The sequence below is a fragment of the Mustela nigripes genome, chromosome 5, assembly GCF_022355385.1.
Source record: "Mustela nigripes isolate SB6536 chromosome 5, MUSNIG.SB6536, whole genome shotgun sequence".
Classification (NCBI taxonomy): domain Eukaryota; kingdom Metazoa; phylum Chordata; class Mammalia; order Carnivora; family Mustelidae; genus Mustela; species Mustela nigripes.
In genome coordinates this window covers 48,216,574-48,242,106 of record NC_081561.1, presented here as the reverse complement: position 1 = coordinate 48,242,106, position 25,533 = coordinate 48,216,574, and the positions used below count along the sequence as shown (strand labels likewise).

Genomic DNA, 25,533 nt, shown 5'->3' with positions numbered 1-25,533 from the left:
CACATAATTAGAAGAGTATAAAGAGTCTCCCTCACATATCTATTATCTATCCATCAATAATTATCAGCATTTATATAATCCATTTTTATTTCATTCATAAATATTTCAGTCTGCATTGTTAAGTACTATTTTAAAAACACAGAAGCCATACCATCATCAAAATTAACAAATTAACAGTATTATATAATACCAATCCATATTTAAATTTCCCAGTTGCCCCAAAGGTATTTTGTTTCAGTCAATATGTCTGAACAAAAGTCCAAAAGGTTTGAAGAAGTGATAATTATTGATTTACCTTTTTATCCTAGCCTTCAACCTTAATTTTATTTAAAAAACCTAATGAATTATAAGAATTTCAGAGCAATTATGAATGCATGTTCTATGAAAGCAAGAAACTGAAGTAAAATTAGTTCCAAATATGATCTTCTTACAATATCATGATTATTCAGACTATTTGTTGGAATACAGAACTATAGATGATGTGCCAAGATTCTCATATCTTGAAAATCCAAGTAAAAAAATAGTTATAATCCCCAGAGTGGGGAACTTCACAGTTCATACAAATGTGGTACATTATCAAAAAATGTCAACAAAAATAATCAAGTATGCTGTGCTACTCATATTAAAAAAGAATATAAGACTTCAAGCTCTATTACAAAGCTGTCATCATCAAGACAGCATGGTACTGGCACAAAAACAGACACATAGATCAATGGAACAGAATAGAGAGCCCAGAAATAGACCCTCAAATCTATGGTCAACTAATCTTCGACAAAGCAGGAAAGAATGTCCAATGGAAAAAAGACAGCCTTTTCAATAAATGGTGCTGGGAAAATTGGACAGCCACATGCAGAAAAATGAAATTGGACCATTTCCTTACACCACACACGAAAATAGACTCAAAATGGATGAAGGACCTCAATGTACGAAAGGAATCCATCAAAATCCTTGAGGAGAACACGGGCAGCAACCTCTTCGACCTCTGCCGCAGCAACATCTTCCTAGGAACAACGCAAAAGGCAAGGGAAGCAAGGGAAAAAATGAACTACTGGGATTTCATCAAGATCAAAAGCTTTTGCACAGCAAAGGAAACAGTTAACAAAATCAAAAGACAACTGACAGAATGGGAGAAGATATTTGCAAACGACATATCAGATAAAGGACTAGTGTCCAGAATCTATAAAGAACTTAGCAAACTCAACACCCAAAGAACAAATAATCCAATCAAGAAATGGGCAGAGGACATGAACAGACATTTCTGCAAAGAAGACATCCAGATGGCGAACAGACACATGAAAAAGTGCTCCATATCACTCGGCATCAGGGAAATACAAATCAAAACCACAATGAGATATCACCTCACACCAGTCAGAATGGCTAAAATCAACAAGTCAGGAAATGACAGATGCTGGCGAGGATGCGGAGAAAGGGGAACCCTCCTACACTGTTGGTGGGAATGCAAGCTGGTGCAACCTCTCTGGAAAACAGCATGGAGGTTCCTCAAAATGTTGAAAATAGAACTGCCCTATGACCCAGCAATTGCACTATTGGGTATTTACCCTAAAGATACAAACGTAGTGATCCAAAGGGGCACGTGTACTCGAATGTTTATAGCAGCAATGTCCACAATAGCCAAACTATGGAAAGAACCTAGATGTCCATCAACAGATGAATGGATCAAGAAGATGTGGTATATATACACAATGGAATACTATGCATTATTCATTTTAAATAGTAAAGGAATATATTCAAATGAAGCATCCTTCTTATTTTATCACTTACGTTGGTTTGAAAGAAGAACCAGGTTAATATTTAGTAAGTTTTTCTTTTTGGAAGACTGTATTTAAAATTTGAACTATCAGTAGATGTTCATATAATATTGGCTCTCATAAATTTTCTCTTTTCCAAATTGGATTATCAGTAGCAGTGTTATGTTGTAAGTGGATGACAGAAGTTTGAAATTATGCATTATTTACAAGTAAAAAATCCAGTTATGACTTATTCTTCCTTATGATACAGTCCATACTTTTTAAAATTGAAATTTTACTTTATTACTTTTTAGGGAATGCCAGGATTTCCTGGAAACCAAGGATTAATGGGACAAAAGGTGAGTATTAATGAAACTTGAAAGATTTGGGGCTATATCTATTTATTAAAAGGGCAAAGTGGTGATGACTTCACATAGAACACATCCTTCCCACTTTTGTAGCAACAGTTAATTGTTCAAATATTATATAATTTCAGAAGCTATTATTTTATCCTTATAATTAGCTTTTGTTTTGTTGTTTTATACAGATGTGCTTTCTGTTTTATACATGTGCTTTCTGATTTTACGTGGTTACTTTTCTAATGCCCTTTGACTATCCTTTTGGGATAATTTTACTACTTCCTGAACTATATCTTTATCAGTTCTTTTTTTTTATTTTTAAGATTTTTACTTATTTATTTGACAGACAGAGATCACAAGTAGGCAGAGAGGCAGGCAGAGAAAGAGGAAGGGAAGCAGGCTTCCCACTGAGCAGAGAGCCCGATGTGTGGCTCTATCCCAGAACCTTGGGGTCATGACCTGAGCTGAAGGCAGAGGCTTTAACCCACTGAGCCACACAGGTGCCCCTCTTTATCAGTTCTTATTACACATATCTAGGTAACAAGTTTTCAGATTTTATCTAATCTTAGATATTTTACTCTTGGTTTTGAGGGATCATTTTGTAGGGTATATTACACTGAAACACGTTGAGGATTTTCTTCTATTGTCCTCAGGGTTCCCTTATTACTATAAAACATTTGCTTTCATTCTAATTATCGTTCTTTTGTAAGTGGTCTGCCCCTTTCTTTGGGATTCTTCTAAGGTATTTTGTCTTTCATGTTCTAAAGCTCATTACTGCGAATCTAGTTGTGTATTTCTCTTTATTTACTCTGAGGAGAATTCACTTTCCTTCCTGACTCTATGGAATTATTTCCATTAATTCTGGAAGATATAGCTTATTATTTCCAAATTATATCTCTTCCAATCTTTGGAACAAAGATTAAAATTACAGTTAGATGAATTTTATTCCTTCTCATTTTGTACTCCATGTTTCTGAAGAGCTTCTTATTTTCATATTCTTGATTCTAACATTCTGGTTAAATTTTTTAGATATATTTCCCATTGTACTTATTCTTCCTTTACTGTGTCTGCTCTGTTTTTTAAACTAGCAATTGATTTAAAACAAAACAATCATACTTTTCATTTCTAAAAGTTCAACTTTTTAATAACATCTTTTTATTCTTTTTTTTTACATCTTTTTATTCTTGATAGCATCTTGTTCCTTACAGTCCTAGTCATCATTCATGATTCCATTCTTTAATATGTAAAGACCTCCTATATTGTTCTAAATTCTCTTTCTAACAGTTCCAATATCTGCAATTGTTATTTCTGTTAACTCTCAGTCTTGTAGCTTGATGCCTCTTTCTTTCTTGATAAATATGAGTTCATTGCTTCATGTTAATTGGCGTGAGTTCTGGCAGCCTAATCAGGCCATGGAGAGCTGCCTCCTACTAGTAACCATGGATATCAGGTCAGCCCCCCTCTAAGAGTCCTGGGTGTTCATAGGGATTAAGGATTCCCACCCTCTTTCCATGGCTAGTCCACCATTCACTTTCTGATGCACTGTAGACACCTCCAGCCTTCTTGGCTCCTGCATCTCTACCTCTGGCAAGGTTTCTGCATAGATCCAAATCCTCATAATCACAGTGTCAATCCAAATCCTCATAATCACAGTGTCAACACAAAGTATATTTTATTAAAATAAGGGATCTTTGAAGATCTCTCCAACTTCTTATAAGACAGCACTCTATCTCAGAGAATGGTCTTTCCAGGTTTTTGTTCTTGTTGTTAAGAATTCAAAGACTCACTTGGAATACCTAGTTAGCCACAATCCAAGAAATTGAAGTATAAATGCTATTATTCTATGTCCTGTATTTTCTTAATTTATGTTTACTATCATGTTTCTTAATCTATGATAAATAAAAGAAAATTTTTCATGTGATACCCTCCACCCCCGCCAACTGTTCTCTCACCTCACCAACTCTCTGTGAACTTCCAGGTCTTCATTTGAAACAATGATAGTATCACTCCTGATTTTCTTGTAAAGATATAGGACTTAGTGATTTCACAGACCCTATGCCCAAATCTTTAAGGTATTTTATTCCTGATTTTTCTATCCTATGTTGCTTCTGGTTTACAGTAGAGAAAGAGAAGGCAGACTGGGCTGATTGGTAGTGGATTTTCATTCCATAATGCTTCAGTAGGGAATTCCTGGAAATGGATTTATAATTAAAAATTTTAAATTTGATCTGTATTTGATTTTTAGGGAGAAACTGGACCTCCAGGACCACTAGGAAAAAAAGGAGCTCCGGGAATTCCTGTATGTTAATGTCATTATTATCAGGGTGTTTGAAATACAGTTTTGATGTACCAGGAGTTCTTATTTTGGAGTTTATAAAACTTGGGGGTGGGAATTCAACAGTGATATTTGGGGGATCCACAAATCCATTTGTATGAAAATAATTATATCCATTTTTCTAGAGGATTCCACATTTCTTCCCACCCAAATAAAGATCAAGAATTCATAATGTAGATAAATCAGAAAACAAATATTCTATCTATTCATTAAAAAACTACATACCATAAAAAGGTCTAAAATATAATAATTTTTTTCACTTTTTAAAACTACATATTTTTACACTAATGATGGAGAATATATTCAGAACACATAGTATAGCAAGATCCTAAATTAGTGAACAAATAATTTTAGGAAGTTTTGAGAGTGGAAGGGACATATGAGTTTGGTATTAGAAATTATGAAAATCCTATTGTATGTGTGCAAGATTGTATAAAAATTGCTAGAAGTGAAGTTGATTTTAACCTATGAATCAAATTGCCTATAATAACTTTAAGTAAAATGGTTATCTTTAATGTTTAACAGTTAAAGGCTTTATGTCAATTAAAAACACAGATATTTTATTCATCGTTTGGTGAAAGAGTTGGTGAATTTTGCACATAAGAGTAAGGAAGAAAAATATTATGCATGAGATATGAATTTGACTTTAGGGGAGTTTTGAAAGAAGATTCTTTCCTTTAAAATGGAGTAATCTGTCTCCACTGTCACTACCACATCATTTGTTCATTGAAATAATATACTTGGTTATTTACCAGGATCTATGTTAGCTAGAGCTTCACTGAACTTTGAGAATATGTACACTTATTATATCTAATATTTCATACATGCTTCAGTGAACCAGTATATTTTACATTTTATAGTTACAACAATATCCTAAATTAATAGCAAAGCATAGTAGTGATGACATAGAATCTTCAGGATGATCCTACTGAGATAACGTTTTCTGATGATATTAATTGCATAGTTTTTGCTCATCAAGTATTCTTGGCTATGTTTAAGAGAAAGCAAATGTTTCAATGTACGTAACGGTATTTAAAGTAGAATCTAAATTAAGTTAGTTCCTTGTTGCTAGAGTAATTATTGTCATATTTTGAATTATATGGTTAGTTACAAATATGACCATTTTGTAACTTGAAGAGAGATTGTTATATTCAGGGAATTTATTAGGTTGTAACTCTTTCAAAATATCGTTTAAGAAAACAGAAATTGAATGTAAAGTTAACCAGGATGACATCTGTGAAGAAACCTAATTCTTAGCCATCTTGACAAAAGGGAGAAAGTAAGAATGTAGGAAAGAAAACCAACTTGTGTTTACATTTGTCTTTTACTAGCATTCCAGGAATTTTTGCTATTTGTAAGTTATTTGAGCAACCATGTTAGGAGGGCTTTGCTTTTTTTCACTATCCTTTATTTGGATCTCTGTGGGGAACTTTTCCTCATATTGTATTATTTTCTAGCAGATTAATTATTATGAGAATGTGTGCCTTGGAAATGGGTTTAATATTTTTTAAATAATGTTTTCTAAGTTACTATTGAAACTTCCACTTAAAAATGTAGGGTTTGATGGGACGTGATGGCTCGCCCGGTCAGCCTGGGACACCAGGATCTAAGGTAAATAAAATGAAATTCATAAGATAGAAAACTTTGTGGAAAATGACCACTTATGTACTCAGTAAAACCTAACTCTACTGATTTTACTTAAAATGTGGTTTTAATTCTATGGATGGTCATTTGTAAGAATGAAATGTTAGACAGAAACTAAACATATAAAAACAGGATGATGTAAAGCGGGTCTGGTGTGAGCTGGAAAGTGTCCAGAATCTCTGACTACTTGACCCCCTCTTCCTCTCTTGTCATCCCAGGAGCACCAAGGACTGTGTAGAGTTGCACGGGGTTTGCTTCCAAACCCCACCAATGGAGTGGGTTAGTAGTTAGGATTGAGGATAACTTTTTACCGGTTCCTAAGTCATCATCTTGATATTTTTATTTGGTAGTATGTATATGGAATTTTTATTGTAAAATGCTTGTCATGAGTTTTATTAGGTGTTTTCTCCTTCAGGACTGTGGGTAAGATAGTACTTGATCTTTACTTTCATTTTTAAGAAATGTCAGGCAAGCCTGACAAATATGTTTAGAATGTCAGGTTAGGTTATTCTCAAGATAGAACTGAAACTCTGAATACCATGGTTTGACCATATTCTAGGTGATAGAATCCCATGCTAAGAAAACTATTGTGGTTTTTTTTTTTTTTCTTGGTTTATTGGAGGCTCAAATCAAGTATGTTCTGGCTAGACTCAGACTGTTCTCAAGTATTTAATGAGTAGAATGTAGGACAACCTTCCAAACAGAAATGATGGAATTCCTGTTTGAAAGAATTAAACCTTTAACTAGACATTGTCCCATGGGAATAGACTCTGGCATACAAAATGAGTGGATGAGGAGATGACTTAATCTATTCTGCTTTCAGTTTCAAAACTATTTAGAGAAAGAAATAGGATAAAGCATCATGGGAACCCAGTGATCAGAGAAAAGTAGCTACTGCCCTTCCATCAGTGGTGAACCCTTGTGAATTGTTGGAGTATTGTGTGTCCTACAGTAGTAATTAGTACTGAATTAGTAGTACTGAATTGGTATAAAGCCTTTACCAAGTAGATTCTGCATAATTTCTTTCTTCTTTCTTTCTTTCTTTCTTTCTTTCTTTCTTTCTTTCTTTCTTTCTAAGATTCATTTATTTGAGATAGAATGAGAGAGAACATGAGCTGGAGTGAGGGGCAGAGTAGGTTCTCATTTGAGCAGGGAGCCTGATTCAGGGCTGGATCCCATGACTTTGGGATCATGACCTGAGCTGAAGGCAGATGCTTAACCAACTGAGCCACCCAGGTGCCCCTCAAAGTCATTTTCTGAGAAGATACAGAGTAGTCATATACTCCTAAGGAACAGGGGTACAGTGGACTCCCGCCACGGTGTTCTGGATGTTCTAATTCTTACGAATTCAGCCTACGATTTCCTCACCTTGTTTTTATCAGCTGTTTCACATCATTAGCTCACACTGAGCTGGGGGTCTTTAAATCTGATGGAATTTCCATAAAATGTTTTAGAATGATCCCTTATGGCATCCACCAGTTGAGTAGTTTCTACTGTTAGAGCTGGGAAAGCAGGTGGCTGTTTCCAGGATCAGTTTATTTTTACATGAATTACTGTAAAGTTTGTTTTCTCTCATCCTGTACTTGTGCAATTATTTTGTTAAAAGTTGATTCAGAGTGTTGATATTATACTTCTTGAACGTAATCTTTTCAGTGAGACACTTCAACTCTTTTCTCATGTAGTATATTAGCTCAGGTGTTCTACACATCGCCAGATAGTAAATATTTCAGTCTTAGAGGGCCATGTAGCTTCTGTTGCAGCTCCTCAGCTCTGCTATTATATTGCAAAAGCAGCCATGGACTGTGTGGGTTGTGCCTGTGTTCTGGCAAAACTTGATTTACGAGACTCTGCACTGGGCTGCATTTAGCCCGTGAGCTATAGTTTACCTAGCTCTATGTTAGTTTCTCTCTCCCTGTTTGTTTTTTTTTTTTCTCTTAAAGATTTTATTTATTTATTTGGCAGAGAGAGATCATAAGTAGGCAGAGAGGCAGGTAGAGAGAGAGAGAGAGAGGAGAAAGCAGGCTCCCTGCCAAGCAGAGAGTCCAATGTGGGACTCAGTCCCACATTGACCTGAGCCAAAGGCAGATGCTTAACCCACTGAGCCAGCCAGGTGCCCTCTCTGCCTGTTTTGTCAACTGTGATAAGTTTGTGAACTATGCTTTCAGTGTCAATTAGTATGAATTTTAGGGTGGGACCAAAAAAAAACTGTATTAAATAGGGCAAGGGTGAGGCTGAAACTCTGTGATGGATCTTCAGAAAACTTCTAACTTGGTTTATGATACTTTTTTTTAAGCCATTAAACCATACTAGTTTGCAGTTTTAAAAATTATTATCTAAATGACATTAGGCTATGTTAACATAATCAAGTAGCTTGCGGCAAGTTTTGTCACCTTTGTGAATTTCTGCTTAGTCACTTATAGAATTAAAAAAATATATTTATTTATTTATTATTATTATTTTTTAAAGATTTTATTTATTTATTTGACAGAGATATCACAAGTAGGCGGAGAGGCAGGCAGAGAGAGAGAGAGAGAGGAGCCCTATGTGGGCTGAGCCCTATGTGGGCCTCAATCCCAGGCCCTGGGATCATGACCTGAGCCGAAGGCAGAGGCTTTAACCCACTGAACCCCCCAAGTGCCCCAATTTTAAAGAACCATTGTTCTATGGCTTAATAATGCTGTTACGTGCTGAATGCTTTAATTATGTCCAAGTATCGTGTTCATATGTTTCTCAACATGAGTAACCTAGAAAACTTTTCAAAAGCTGAAAATGAAGTTGTTTACCTTTACTTATTAGTACACCCAGTTCGGCCCTTGCTTTTGTCTGATATTGACTAGATTGGGATTTTAGATATCAAGGTAAATTTGAAAACCAGCACTGTCTTTTTTATTTTATTAACATATAATGTATTATTTATTTCAGGGGTATAGGTCTGTGATTCATCAGTCTTACACAATTCACCACACTCCCCATAGCACATACCCTCCCCAATGTCCATCCCCCAGCAACCCCATCCCTCTCACCCACTTCCTCTCCAGCAACCCTCTTTTTCCTGAGATTAAGAGTCTTTTATGGTGTGTCTCCCCCTCTGGTTTGGTCTTGTTTCATTTTCTCCTCCCTTCCCCTATGATCCTCTTGTCTTGTTTCTCGACTTCTACATATCAGTGAGATCATATGATAATTGTCTTTGTCTGATTGACTTATTTCACTTAGCATAATACCCTGTAGTTCTGAAAACCAGGACTGTCTTTGACAGTCACTCCTTATTAGCCAGCAGACGTGCTCTCTCGCTATATGCCTGACCCCTTTTATACTTTTATATTCTTTGCCCTGTCAAGTTGGTTTTGCCCTCCAAGCTTTTGTTAGAAAGGATGGCACTCAAATTCTGAAAAAGAGCACAAAGTAAACATTTTCTGATTCATATATATGTATTTTTTAAAAGCCACTGTACATTTGAAGCTAATTTTCTTTCCTTGCATGCTGAAACTGAGTCATCCCGAGAAAATGAAACTGGGCAAAGATGAAGATTCTCGGTATATGGGATGTTGTTACAATACATGGCTCTCGCCTATAGAGTATGGAGTCCCAGCCAATTTGCACTTGTTTCTGAGGTTTCGAATCTCGTCCCTTACTTGTATCTGCTAGCTTTAAAACATGCTTTCAGAAAGCTTTATGAATATGAGGATTCATTCTTTCTGAATAAGTAGACTTAACATACAGAGTCTATGTTTCATACAGTTGGAGAGTTGAAAATGTAAAAATTATTTTAAGTTAATTCCCTTAAGTGTCTATATCAGATATATTGTGACTGCGTTTTTAAAAAATTTAATGGTTTGATGCATTGACAGGGAAATAAAGGTGAACCTGGACTACAAGGGATGCCTGGGGCTTCTGGACTAAAGGTAATTATCATTTGAGACATTTGGAAATATATTCAAAGAATTATAAGTCTCCTTCGTTGTTTGTTAAGATTACTGTTTTGCATCCTTTAAGAGAAGTTACATGAAATGAAGGATGATCTATGTAACAGATATAACAAACACGTAAGAAAATGCCTAATGCAAGGTTTCATTTGTTTTTTTTTTTTTTTTTTTGGATGCTTTATCATAGTTTGGGTAACAGACATAAAATATCCTCTGGCTTGATTTTCCTGGAAATGGTAGAAGCCACAGGCTAACATGAACCTCTCTTTGGTCCGGAGAATATCACTGTCTTCCATAACTGAGGGAAAGTGGGTGTGGCTCCCACACAAGTAGTGCTATTCTTCTCTTTGCTGATTGATGGGACTTTAGCGTGGGCTCTCACAGCCTTTTGTATTTTATTTTTCCTCCAAACCAAATGGTTGATGTTTATTTCAATAGGATTTTCAATTCTCTTCAAGCCTTTAACAATCTGCAGTAATATTCCATAGCTCAGGAATGGGCGTAGTAAGTAAAGAGGACAAAACTGTTTCTACAAAAGAGAGTAGGCTTTAGTTAATGTGGTAGAGTCAGGGACTAAAGGTAAAACTCAAACCAAAAACCATGAAGCAAGTTCAGGATTCCATCCTATATTACTGTAACTTTCAGAAATTCCCTTATGTAAGACTTTTAAGAAATCTTTATTTCATTAAGAGAATAATCTCTATGGGATGATGGAGAGTGGAGGAATTAAGTCATGGAATATTACCTGTACTGGAAATAGCTCAAGAATTCACTTTTAAGACAATGGTATTCCATTTGTATAAGGAATAAAACCCGTAAATATGTATACTATTTAGCTATAAAGATGTTCACCCTAATATTGTTGATAAAAGTAAAAACTATGAAAACGAATGTTTAACAATTGGCATTTTATTAAAACAAATATGGTAAATCAATACAGTTAAGTACTATTTTGTAATTTAAAATTACATTTTAAAAACAAAACAGCATGTGAAGAACATCATAGTACTAATAGATTTTGTGGTAAAAGACATTCTAAAATGATGCATGCATACTGAGTAAATCTTAGTAACTGAATCGTTTATTGTGTGCTTGTGAGAGGTAGACAGAAAATCTGTAACAAAGTAAAAGCAGTGAGTAATGAGATTATCAGTGATTTTAGTTCTATTTACTCATCAGTTTTTAACAATCAGTTCTTTAAGGTAGCAATATAAGAATAAACAGTTTCAAGGAGGAAGGGAAAGTTAGTAAAGAAAACAAAAGAAACCTATGTTTATTATTGTCACTACCTTACTATCTACGTTATTGTTGAAGCTATAAAATAAAAATGATAAATATTTATAAAATTTTAAAACATATGCTATCAGAATAGTTTAACTAGCAAAGATAGGAAAAATATAAGAAGTTTTATCAGGACTCTGGTAAATTTTTCATTCTTTTGTATCTGAAGTAATAATTCTAAGTGTCAACTAATTTTGAAACCATGGATTATAAATTGGAGATATAGGTAGAGGAAAACAGTGGTGTTTTTCATAAGCAATAAGTCTGCAATCTTATGTAACTTCTGTGTTACCTAGGGAGAACAAGGAGCAGTAGGTCCCCCAGGAGAACCAGGATACCTGGGTTTACCTGGAATTCAAGGAAAAAAGGTACGCATTGTTTAGGAGATATAATTGACTTTTAATCATCTTTTAGCATGTAAGTCTTCCTTTTGTGAAAGCATTATAGCAGGACTGATTATATTTTTAAGGATAAGCTGACCTACCCCATGTCCATAGCTGTGGTCCCTACATGGGTGTGGTCTCCTAGATGAAGGTCTTGGATGAAACATGCAGCTCAGAAAAGTAATATCCTATAAATTCAGATTTTTTTGCAGTCAATCCACATGAGTGGATTAAATTCCACAGGAATTTTATAGGAAGAGTCTTCCATGTCAGGCACTTTTACCAAAATGTGAATATAACTCTTATATCAAAACTGGGGCAAAAGTCTAAAAAAGGTAAAAATTTGACCATGAAGTTGCTATTTATAAAAGATGATATTATATAGAATTTCATTTAAAATGAATTTGAGTTTAAAATACAAGTCAGGTATACTGATAAATGTTTTGGTGAGAGAAGAGAGCAACACTTAAGATTCATATTCTCTCTCTCTTTCTCCTCAAGTAAAGGAACCCTGAAGCTATAACTATATAAATATTATTTTGGGTGGGATCTTAAGTCACAACTGACTGCTTGTTCATCAAAGAAGTCAATGCCACTGCAAATACACACATTTCAGGCTATAAGTAAATACACTGGCTTTTATTCTGGTAAGGGTAGACACATGTCTTCATCTTCACATCCCTTGTTGTTTTAGTTTTTCTACCATTTCATTTTTCTGTTTCTCATGTATTATATACTTGTTCCCTAGGTTATTAGAACCGGTATGATCCTTGACCTTTTTGTTACACTGAATAGCCGGTAACACTTGTGGAGACAGGAATGACCCTCATAGCAGCAATGAAGTATTAGAAACTTAGTGCACATGAAGTAAACCTGTGAATATATGTTTGGAATTGGAGAAATTTCTTGTGCAAAGTTGCCCCCCACCTTTTAAAAGATTTTATTTATTTATTTTACAGAGATTGCAAAGTAGGCAGAGAAGCAGGCAGAGAGAGAGGCTCCCTGCTGAGCAGACAGCCCCGATGTGGGGCTTGATCCCTGTACCCTGGGGTCATGACCTGAGCCAAAGGCAGAGGCTTTAAACCCACTGAGCCACCCAGGTGCCCCAAAAGTTGCCTTTTTAAAGATCACCTATATATTATTTGCTGTAAACACAAAACTCTCTGTGTTTAGAGAGCATGGTAAGGCAGAAAAGAAATTTGGAAACAGTGTCCAAGTTCATCTCAGGGCAAGTGCTTATCTTCCTTGATTTGCAGATTCATTATAGTCATTCATATTAATATTCAGGTCCTTGTAAGAACCAGAGCATTAAAGGAGTTGGTCAGGAATATCTCTAATAGCTGAAAAATCCTAGGAACGTTTTTATCCTGGAATATGGATTTTTCCCCCCAAATTCATTTTTGAAGCATATGTTTTCTAAAATACCATTTTAACATTATGTTCTACTTCACTGTATCCTATAAATGCATGGCTACTACTGGCTCAATGGAAGATTTTCACTTTGATTTCGTAAAAGTGCAGTTGTCAAAATGAGTTTTCTCATGTTTGTTGACCGTCAGATGGTGATTGATATAGAAAAGTTGTCTTATTCCTGGTAAAATAGAAATTGTAATCAATTTTCCTCTCAAATGTAAGAGCACAAGACAGAGTTCATTTAGAACATCATTTTGATATAATATGATTTTACTCTCTTCCCAAATACTGTTTTGGACTCAGCTTCTGATGATAGATATTTAACTGCTTTTTTGCAGGGGGACAAAGGAAATCAAGGTGAAAGAGGCATTCAGGTATGTTGCTGGCTTTTTTATTTTTGCTTTGCAATAAAATCAGGGCTTTGCTCTTTTTAGTTCTCACATGGCTTTTCCAGCTCCTTCCAGTTTTGCCATCAGTCTCTAATTGTTAAGTCCCAGCTCTCTTCTTGTCTTCTAAACTGTTTGTTCAATGTCAAATCTCATTTTAAGATTCTTCTCCACTCCAGTGTTGTAGAAAACTTGGGAACCAAATGGTTCAACAAGACAGATACAGATTTTACTATATACTTCTAATATCTTTATATATTTATGGAAAGTATGTATGTTTCCAGAAATGATTAGAAATGGCTTATAGCAAAAATAAATTTGATAAGAAACCATTAACACCAATTATAAGACATGTTCAAACTAACAGATGGAAGGAGAATTATACCAAAAAATGAAATCAGGCTGAAGACATCTAATGATTTAGAAGGACGTTTCATTTGGGTGTCTTAGAAACAAAGGTGAGGAGCTCTAGAATTTCTGGAGGTATAAAAGGAAATTACAAATTGAAGTAAGAGTGGAATTAGAATCTATTAATGTTAGAGTCTCAAAAATTGCTTTTCTACGGTTGATTCCATTTGTTTTACTTGAGATATTCAAGCATTTTTATGATTCTTTAAGTTAATTTTGAAATGAGTGAGGTGAATTTTAAGGAAGTATCTGTGAGCTCTAGACCCACATATTCCAATTCCCTTCTTTGTACTGAATTTGGATGACTCATGTGCACATCTGTGTGTCCAAAACAGAACTTGTCACCTTTCCCCATAAACCATCTCCTACTCTGTTCTTTGTCATAGTAGCACTATGTAATTGGTAGCACTATGTAATAACCTAAGGAAAAAGTCTAGAAAGTTATCTTAAAACCCATTCTCTTCTCTCTTCACCTGCAGTTTCACTTCTAAGCCTGTCTAGAACTTGGGCCCTTCTTCCTATTCACAGTGTCCTGATCATTTCTTGTCATGGGTCTCAAATTCTGCATTGTCCTCCTCCCTGTTCCCCTTGAGTGCACTCTCCTCTCTTCCTCTCATGCTCCTACCAGCATGCAATAAGGAAACTACAGACCCACTCAGGAATTCTTCCGTGGTATCCCACATGTTTCAAGATAAAGTCTGTCCTGGAAAATCCTTCCTTGTTTGACTAACTCTTTTTGGTCATTTAGGGTAGAGTTATTTTCCCTACCCTGTAGGACCCCTTTCTCTCAGATACACCTTCCTGTTCTGGTGGTATCCAGCCCAGATGTTTCAGTATGCATTTTCATCATTCTTGATTTAATGGCTTATCTTTCCCACCACACAGTAAGCAACTTGCAGGTTAGCGTATCTTTGTTTCAGTGTCTCTGTGGGATAGCAAATAGGTGTCATTCAATAAATGTTGGGAGTCCATTTAGGTAAATTAATGAATAAATCACAATGCAAGAGTGATTCAAAATTTAAGTCACTAGATCATTCATTGATTATATTATCTAGGTATTGGTTTTCCTAGAAATTGCTAATAATCTTGTCCAACATAGGGATGAAGTAGGGCTTTAGGGGCTAGGACCATGCATTGTATATGATGGATATCCAAAAATATTTATTAAATGGACAAATGTGTTTATGTCTTTACTATTTTTCTTCTCTTCTTATTTTTCCTGACTTAAATGTCTTCATGAAAAATGTTTTTATGGTACTTCTTTTGTTGAAGTATAACTGGCATATAACAGTATATGGCTGACCCTTATACAATGTCAGCTTGAACTCCCCAGTTCCACTTATATGCAGTTTTTTTTTTCAATAAATAAGGTACAGTATCATAAATGTATTTTGCTTCTTTATGACTTTCTTAACTTTTACTTTTCTCTAGCTTACTTATGAGAATATAGAATATATTACATGTAACATATAAGATATGGGTTAATTGATAGTTTATATTGTTAGTAAGGCTCCTAGTCAACCATGATCTATTAGTAGTTAAATCTGGGGGGAGTCAAAAGCTATATACCGATTTTGGACTTTGAGGGAGGTTGGTGCCCTCAACGTCTGTGTTGTTCAAGAGTCAACTATATTGCAGGTGTACAAATTTGTTATGCATAATCTCTTCAAAATTTGTATACACTGTGAAACAATCATCACAATAAGTCTAGTTACCATCTATCACCGTGCATAGTTAGAAATTTTTTTCTTTTGAGGAGAACTTTTAAGAATCACTCTCTTAGCAACTTCAAATATACAGTATTACCATACTACCACTGTGGTAACCATTGCTATACACCCATCCCCTGGACCTCTTTATTTTATAACAGGAAGTTTATATCTTTTGAACCCCTTCACCTATTTCACCCACCCCCTATGGTTTCTGGAAACCATTATTGTGTTCTATCTACGATCTTAAATTTTTTGGTTTGGTTTGTTTGTTTGATTTTGTTAGACTCCACATATAAGTGAAATCATACAATATTTGTCTTTCTCTGACTTATTTCACTTAGTGTCATGCCCTCGAGTTCCATCCATGTTGTCTGTCACAAATGGCAAGATTCCATTTTTCAAAATGTATGAATAGTATTCCACTTTTGCAGTCTATTTTTAATTTTTAAAAATTCCTTTAAATATGTCTTCTTGTCTTTGCATGTTTATAGCTAGCCCTGAACATGGTTATGTCACTGAAATCAATCAAATGTCCACAGCCATTGGATTTTTAAATTATTTTCATGTTGTTAATGTGAGGGTTGACTCTTTTTTCTTACTCTGAGAGACTAACTTATTTCTTATATCATTTTATATATTTGCATCATTGCTTTGGTGACATTTTTTCTTCACCATAGGTTAATACATCACTTGTTTCTTATATGTGGTGGTATTCTATGTGTGCGAGCTAATCAGTAATTTTTATTAAATTTTAAAGGGCCAAAAGGGAGAAAATGGAAGACAAGGGATCCCAGGGCAACAGGTATTTTTGTTTTCTCTGATAGTCGATGAAGTAATGAATCACATAACTGGATGGTGTTTGGAGGGGGTTACCTGCACATGGAAAAGAAAAGGAAGGAGGGCAGATACAGTATGCATTCTAAGCACCTAAGGAAGAAAATGTCAGGTGATGATGGTGATAATGGGTTGTTTTAAACTTTTGCCTTATGTTTTCATTTTTTTGATAATGGTTTGCTTTCATCTTTTGCCTTATGTTTTCATTTTTCTACACTGTGAAACTTCCTTCCCCATGCTTTTTTCTGGTCAAATGAATGGCTAAAGGTAGGCAACTCCACCTATATCTTAGAATAGTTATTGGCCAAAGGCAGCCATACAGTGGCAGTATTTCCTTATCTACTGATCAGTCTTGATTTTTTTTTTTTTCTTGAAACGTGAGTAGGTGAAGTCTATTAGGTGTGGAGAAATGTACTTGTTTCCCTCTTATGTGTTCAGAGATAGAATTTCCTACAATAGAGATTCATTAAATGCTATCTTGAGGGACTATGTTATGGAATAGATTCATAATAAAATTGTTTTGCTTCTTCCCTGACTAAACTCTCCTCATTAAATAGTGTTCCAGTGAGATTGCCATATGGCCTGCAAGTTCAGTCAGAGCTGAACTGGACCAAAAGAGGCATGCAAGTGATTTGTACCTAATGTAGCTTATGTGCTGCTTCTTTGCCAATAATTAAGCTCAGATCCAACTCGGTCCACCCTTGGAAGGGCAGACTGTACAGGGAGACCCTTGGTGGGGTAGACCTTTTTCAAATGTGACATTCAAGAGAGATTCAGTAATTATACTGGTTCTGGAGAGAGGGGGAGAAAAACGTGAGTGATGTCTTTGAGGAGAGGGTTCTCTTTCCCTCACCTGGAGAAATCTGTGAGACCATGGGAGTGAGATCTGAAAGCATATGGTCAAAAGGTTGTTTATAGTAGAAGGTGGAAGGCCAGTGCTGCTATTAGGAAGAGTTGAGAATTTAGAAGCTAACACGAAGAACAAAAGTAACTAAAATGAGAAATGGCCCGAGTTTGCCTGCATAAAAGTATGTTCAGTAAATCATGTCTTTTAATTTTAATGCTCCTCCGCTAGACTCCAATACTCTTGATGACACAGCCAGCCCTGTCCCCATTCTTCTCACTGGCAGCACAGAACACCTCCCCCTTGATTTCCCTAAGTTAATCACACAATATATATAAACAGCTGTTCTAATAGGAGGACCTTCACCTCTTCATCCATTCAACCTCTGCAACCCCGGCCTTACCCCCAAATTCTTACAATAACTGTCTGAAAAGAAGGCTATTTCCTGTGGAGTCTGAGCTCATAACCTTGCCAAGTCACTGGCTTACACAGTGCCCCTAACGTGTTTTTTTTTTTTTTCCCCCCACACTTCTCAAGGAAAATAATAATCATCTCCCCAGGCAGGTTTTGAGTTCCCTAGAAAGCCTCTGCCCTAAATTTGTCAGATGCTGCATTTCTCACCACCAGGAACCCTGAGCCCTTAGGGAGCACCTGGGGGTCAAAGCAACTATTGCTTTTCAGCAGCTGAATAGTTGTCCCAAGCTCTTTAAATAAACAGTCCTAGTTTACCTGTCATCCTACCAAGGGCTGCAAGTCTGTGATTTCTTGGCCTTCGTGTTGTGTTTTGCTCATGAAATCATCCTGGTGGATTCTCAGAGGACAGCTGTTTTCAGTTTCAGCTCTAATTCAGTTCTAGCCCTGAGAACTTAACTCCACTGTCTTTCCTCTTGTATGAGCTCTAGTTGTAGGCTTATGTCTGGTAGGGAACACCCCTGCCTTTCTTCAGAAACCCTAATATTTAAAAAATAGTCTTACAGTATTTTACTCACTAATATATTTTTGTATGAAAATTTAGTGTTTTTATGCTCTCATTTTAATTTGAGAATCACCCTTTCTCTGTGCCATACATGAATTTTACCTAACTTGTCTTCCCCTTTGTCTAATCTGGGTATCCGTGTCCAAGAAACCTAGAGATGATGCTAAATAAATATTCAAACTCAAAATTCATAGTGTGAAGTGTTATGCACTAAATTTTGTGTTGGATTTCGGAATACCAGTTGCTAATTATAAAGTTGAATCATGAAATCCTGCCTGTGTGCGTACAAGCTTTACCCTGATCCCTGAACTGGTACTGGGTGAGTGTATGAGGAATTTCAAAAATGGGAAATTTTAATGCCTTTCCTGAAAGTTCTTATCACCTGTAATTTGTCATTGCAATGAATACATGAGAGATGAGTGGGAAATAATTTAATATAGCCATTCAGAGGCACTCAATGATTTTAATGGTGAGTGAATTCCCTGTGTGGGCTCCCCAGTGTGCGTATCACTTGGGAAAAATACCATTTATACCTCACACTGCTTTTCTAATCTCTGAATTACCACCCGTGAGTGGTTTAGACATAGGACAGATGAGTATTTTCTTCCCTGTTAATCACTTTGAATGGCATCATTGCTTTAACTCATCTTTTATAAGTAGCACTCAATTGAAATTTAATTTTAAAGACATAAACTTGGGAAAATAGAGTATTTAATCACCCCAATAAAAGACTAAATATATCTTACCTGATTGGAGCTTAATTTCCGTTAAAATAGTAGTGTATTTAAAATTCAGAATAGAATTTAAATAAAATTCAACTGGAATCCCTTTCTAACCTACATATTTGAACTTCATGTAAAAATACTCATATCTAAGAATGACACAGTTACATAAATTCACATTTTTCTATTATCTAGTTAACATATTGCATTGTCCTTAGTCTCCTTTGAAATGGCAAAAAAATGTATCAAAAATACTTCTTTCACTGATTCTGTCAGTACTTTTCAAATTAAAAGCTGACATTTGGTATTGCCTGGGTGGCTCAGGGGGTTAAATATCTGCCTTCAGCTCAGGTCATGATCTAAGGGTCCTGGGATTGAGTCCCACATTGGGCTCTCTGCTTGGCGGGGAGCCTGCTTCCCCCTCTCTCTCTGCCTGCCTCTCTGCCTACTTGTGTGCTCTCTCTCTCTCTCAAATAAATAAATAAATCTTTTTAAAAAACCTAAAGTCTAATTAAATATATAGCAAAAGATGCATGCCACATTTCTAGTAGTATACCTTGCACAGTTATTATTGTTTTTTCTCCTATTAATTTTCAAAGGGAATTCAAGGCCATGAGGGTGCAAAAGGAGAGGTATGTCATATGCTCTCTTTTCAGTCCTTATTGCTTGAGTTTTCAGTGCTGTATAAATCTAGCTATAGGCATCCCAAACAGAAAATGCCTTTCATGTTCTTCAGTTCTTAAATAGTGATTTTCGTAATATGCGGACTCATTGAATTAATTAAGAAATGTTACATATTTGTGAATGTCAGTGGTTCTCCTTCTAGATTAAGAGCTAATTTTTTTCTGTCTGTGTTTCAACAAAGAACACTGTGTTTCTGTATTTGTCTCTCTAGAATGCAAACTCTTTGGGAACAGGACTGTGTCATGTTTGCTGTTTCCCTGGCACTAGACATATTACCTACACAATACGCTCAATGAAGAGAGGATATTTGTGGAGTTGGGTGGATGGGTGGATGGATGGATGAGTAGGCCTTGAATATGACATGAAGTTTCCTTGTATAATGTACATTATATATACATGTATGTATATAGTCATATGCATATCTCTAAGGAAGTCTTTGATGCAATTTTGCCTTCCGAAACATTTAAATAGAACTTTTAACGGTTTCTTCTGATTTTAGAGAGGTGAAAAGGGAGAGCCAGGTGTCAGAGGTGCCACGGGACCAAAAGGAGAGTCTGGGGTGGACGGCCTAATGGGGCCTGTGGGTCCCCAGGGACAGCGTGGGGAAGCAGGTCCTCAGGGACCTCCAGGACTGGATGGGAAGCCCGTATGTATTCTGCTTCTTCCTTAGTTCTTGCATTTTCATTGCTTTTTACTTGGTATGTACATGTTATAACCCCTAATAATTTGATGCAGGGGAGAGAATTTTCAGAACAGTATATTCGACAAGTTTGCACCGATGTATTAAGAGGTAAGTCTCAAACAGATTTTAATAACTTTAAAATTACTAAAGTGATACAGATTCTTGGTAGAAATTATGAAAGACATAAAATAAGAAAGGACATTTGTAAATCCCTGTTTTTGTCTAGGTGAGTATGCTTATGAAGATGAAAGTTATGTGTACTCTTTTGTAATCTTTTTAATAAAGAAGTTTATCATTATTTCACCAAGAATTAAATTTTCTTTTCTGACATAACTCTGAAAACTTAATTCATAAATACAGATGTCTATAATTTACCAGTTTCTTTTTGGGGGTTTGCTTTCACTTTTCCTTCCCATTTTAAGCAATTGCTACAAAAAAATGATGACACAGACCAATGAGTTAAATTCCTAGAAGCAAAATTATTGGTCAACAGATTGGCATCTGTATGTTATAAAAAATGAGTAAGATGTTACTAATACTCATTTGCCATTTAAATATAAGGGGTGGGACTTCTTTGTTTTTAAGCTCAGCTACCAGTCTTACTTCAGAGTGGAAGAATTCAAAGTTGTGATCATTGCCAGTCTCAACACGGTTCCCCTGGCATTCCTGGACCGCCTGGTCCCATAGGCCCAGAGGGTCCTCGAGGATTTCCTGGTTTGCCGGGAAGAGATGGCATTCCTGGGTTAGTGGGTGCTCCTGGACGTCCAGGTGCCAGAGGATTAAAAGGTACTTCAACTTTATGTGCATAAACAAACGATAAAAAAGGGTATGTTTTGTGTTCATTCTCTAAATTGATTTAATAGGCATGGGTTCATCTTTGTTTTTAGGATGACAAAAAGCTCTTGTATACCTAAGTCTTTAAATAATTTGTCAACTAGTTAAAAAGCAAGTTTTCTATTATCTTAAAGCAATATTCTAAACTAAAGCAAGGTTGAAATCTGAAGCTTGTGAAATGACAAATTAGAAAAAGTTGACATTGTACTTAGAGATTTGGACTGAGTTTTTAATAAGAAGGTCTTTAAGTAGTCACAGACACTATTTCCTTTGTTTTGACATCAGTAACTTCTGTTACCTTATTGGAAAGGTTTTTTCCTCTTATAGGAAATATTAACTTACTAATGGCCCACAACTTACTTCTCTTTGAATGTTTATATGAAATGTCATTTGATAATACTTTCCTTTTTATTTCCTATTATATGAACAATTTAGATGTTCAATCACAGTGATAAATAAACAACTGTGATTAACAGAAAGGGCTAATAATCCCAAACCATTTTCCTTTTTAATATTTAATCCTTGTTACATCTTTCTAGATCAGTGATAATTTTGGAAATTTTTCCTTCAAAAATTCTGTTTCCCATGAGAAATAATAAATGGCAAGCTGTTTTAAAAGATTTTTCTTTCAATGTGTGTATTAACAAATTTGAAAGAAATGATCCAGGAGGAAGTGATTTTATAGGAAAAGTAAGCATGTTCCTGTCTTTGACACTCTGCAGGTCTACCAGGAAGAAATGGGGCAAAGGGGAACCAAGGGTTTGGGTACCCCGGAGATCAAGGTCCTCCTGGTCCCCCAGGTAAGACTTGCTATATGCTCATAAGTGTACCGTACATTTGGCTTTAAGATGATCACCAACCTATGTCAAAAAATTGAAAATCAAGACATTTGTTTACTTTTTTGAATGAATCACATTCAACACATTGAGCTCTAATTCCTAGATTTTTCTTCCTCTGTCATATTCACAACTCACTTGGGATTTTCTCTTGTTTTTTGTTTGGCAAGCCTTAGAAGATGACTCTGTAGAGTAGTTTTTTACTGGTCTTAGTCACCCATGTTTATCTGGTGTATATCACTGTTCCATCTTTATGATTCTCAAGGAAGCAACGTAACTGAAACAGTGGACTCTTTAAGTCACTCTCAGCTACTGTGTGATTTAACTTTGTGAGGCCTCCATTTCCTCATTTGTGAAATGGTGGTGAGATGGTACGTGCATCATGACATTGGAAAATAACCTGAGTTAATACTTGTAGTGTGTTTGGAATAGTGCATAACAATCATGTTTTCAATTAAATGTGTACTATTATTTTCAAAGACTTTATTTATTTGAGAGAGAGAGATAGAGAGAAGTTGAGAGAGCAGACTCCCCGGTGAGCAAGGAGCCTGATGCAGGGCTCGATTGCAGGAGCCTGAAATCACGACCTGAGCCAAAGTCAGACGTTCAAATGACTGAGCCACCCAGATGGCCCCTGTTATCATTCTAGATGTTATTACCTCAAGAAGCTTTTGGGTGGGTTAAAAGATTCAGCAGTCTTTGTGTAAAATACTTGGAAGTATATCCACAGCTGTAGTTAGTGTTAAATAAATGTTTCTGAGTAGTAGCTGCAGGAATCATTACTCATAGAAAGTACCTCAGACCCCTCTGCTCCATTTCAAAAGCTGAATTATTTTGTTCTTTTGAGTCATCAACTTTTTATTTTATTTTATATATATATTTTTAAAAGATTTTATTTAAATACTTGAGAGAGAGAGAGAGCACATGAGCACAAGGGATTCAGGGGGCCAAGGGAGAAGCAGACTCTCCGCAGAGCAGGGACCCTGGGATCATGACCTGAGCCGAAGGAAGCTGCTTAACCACTGAGCCACCCAGGCATCTGGAGTCATCAACTTCTTAGAAGGCCAAAACCCTAAGTTAACTCTCCTTCCTTTGAGCATGCTCATTGAACTAATTCTGCAGTGGTTCACAAATGAGAGGTGTTACACCATTGTGTGTCTTTTGATCACAGATTTTGCATGGTAATGAGTGTATTTAGTGTATTTAAATGTGGAAACTCAGAAATGTGTCTAATGGAAATAGTCCTTTCACTGCAAATATGGCACAAAAGTGACATCAGTAAAGTTTTAGCTTACTGGTCTATTCATTTGCTAATTTATAATAATATTGGCAGAAGATACGCTGGAAGGAAGAAATGGGTTTGGGCAACCCACCAATTGAAATGTTAGAATGTTAGCTCTGTGTCTCAATCAGCAGCATGACTGCTGTATTAATATAGCTTAGCCCAGTTTTATAAAAATTGCTGATTATTTTTGGATAGTCCTTTCCCCATGGAAGGTATACAGGATTAGCAAAAGAGTCCCTCCTCTTCTCACATATGTGCAAATATGTAAAACTTAAATTTTTTTTTTTTTCAGTTTAAGTTTTTTAACAGAATCAGCTCTGTCATCAAAAACCAAACTCCTCTGTTCATATATTGCTCATGTCCCACCTTAGGTCCAGAGGGTCCTCCTGGAATAAGCAAAGAAGGTCCTCCAGGAGACCCAGGTCTCCCAGGCAAAGATGGAGATCATGGAAAACCCGGAATCCAAGGCCAACCAGGACCCCCCGGCATCTGCGATCCATCACTATGTTTTAGTGTAATTGTCGGAAGAGACCCATTTAGAAAAGGACCAAACTATTAGTGTCTGATGCCTCATTCAGCAACCTAGGCATGGTGCTTTTCTCTTATGGTCTTTTGCATCTCAGGAAGATAACAACAGTAATCCCTTGAAAGAAACTAAAGTACCTCGGTGTTCTTATTATTTTTTTTTTCTTAAGGAAAACTATATAAAAGGTCACATATACTGATTTTAAAGGCTCTGCAGTAATTCAGAGCCTTTAGATTAGTAGCATTAACTAAATCTCAAGGGTTTCTTGTAAGTCCATTTATTTTAATCAAAGTTGAATATTAAAAAACCACCATAGCCTGTTAGCCAGTCAATTTCAGTCACTGTGAAATATTTCACATTCAGCTTCCATGCAGCAGAGTAATTGAGTTTAATTTCATGTCTGTGTGAATTTCATGTTTCATATTTCCTAGCACATGCTTGTCCATTAGCCAAAACACGTGTCTGGTGTCGCTGGAAAGAATATTGGGCTGATACTCAGCTAGGACAGACCGTGTTGCCACACCAGTCATTTACTCTAGTGTCTGTGCTTACTGGGGAGGGACAGTGGACTGACTGGTGCGCATTCAGGGTTTTGAATATCACCTCTCAATGAGGCGAATGTGTTTAAGTACATTTGCAAATCCTTGAATTATGCTAAGAAAGAGTATTGATTACATTGGGCATGGACAAAATTGTTGTTAAAAACATGTTAAAAACACGTCAGAAAAAAAGTTTCATTGTACCTGGTCAGTATGTTCCAAGGAAATGCAGTTTTTGGAATTCTAAAAAGACTTCATTCTTCACATTTGCTTAGTAATTGGAACGTCTGTTGTATGCCTTCATTTTCCATTCCACTTATTTTATGTGTATGTTCCTATATGTTAACTTTCATTTGTAGCAAAGCTAATGGGAATAAATGCTCTAGTTGAAAGGGAAGGTAACTCTACAGCTCCTAGTATGTCTTGATATTTTTAGCAGACATTAAAATATTATGGACAGTCTTTGTGTACTGTACTTACTGCTTTTGTAAGGAACATATTTGAGATATTTCATTCTAATCGTGCTCTATATTTTGTTACATGCTTGTTATTCAAAGTATAATAAAGTTTTGTACAGGCCTGTTTGCAGTGGTTTCTTTTTTATATATAATTTTAACTGAGAGTTGAGTATAGTATGATGTCCCATGGTCATTTATTCAATAGATATACTTTATTGAGTTATTTACTTTATTCTTTATGAACTTGTTCATCTGAAATAAGAACTTAGAAATTCAGTTGCTGTGCTACTCACATAAAGAGGGGCACAACCTGCTTCCTGGCCCAGGAATGGTTGTTGATCAGTGTTCAGCTTAACTGACATGTCATTCTACCACTCTGGTGAGGACCTCAGGGGAGACTGATGTTCGTAACGTTCAGTAGCAGAGTTAGTGCAAGGCTTGTTTTGTGTTGTTTTTGCTTTTGTTGTTGAAGTAGAGTTGACACCCAGTGTTCCATTAGTTTCAGGTGTACAACATCATGATTCTATACGATATGCTGTGCTCACCACAAGGGGGGCTCCCATTGGTCACCCTACGATGCTATTACAGTACTATTGGCTATATTCCCTATGCTGTGCCTTTAATCGGTGCGACTTACTCATTCCATAACTGGAAGCCTGGATCTCCTACTCTCCTTCACCCATTCTTCCCATCCTCCTATCCATCTCCCCTCTAGCAACTA

General features: G+C 36.0%; 1 protein-coding gene across 1 annotated transcript; it reads left to right on the top strand.

Annotated features, from left to right (window-relative positions):
• The first annotated feature begins 2,068 nt into the window (after nt 1-2,068).
• On the top strand, nt 2,069-24,938 carry LOC132017241 (collagen alpha-1(XXI) chain-like). Its single transcript, XM_059399034.1, has 13 exons — nt 2,069-2,107; nt 4,353-4,406; nt 6,000-6,053; nt 9,935-9,988; nt 11,587-11,658; nt 13,425-13,460; nt 16,350-16,394; nt 19,568-19,600; nt 20,152-20,298; nt 20,388-20,442; nt 20,920-21,120; nt 21,891-21,968; nt 23,661-24,938. Exons 1-13 carry the CDS (start codon nt 2,096-2,098, stop codon nt 23,846-23,848), a joined length of 1,029 nt encoding a protein of 342 aa, XP_059255017.1. The 5' UTR covers nt 2,069-2,095; the 3' UTR covers nt 23,849-24,938.
• Nucleotides 24,939-25,533: the final 595 nt, after the last annotated feature.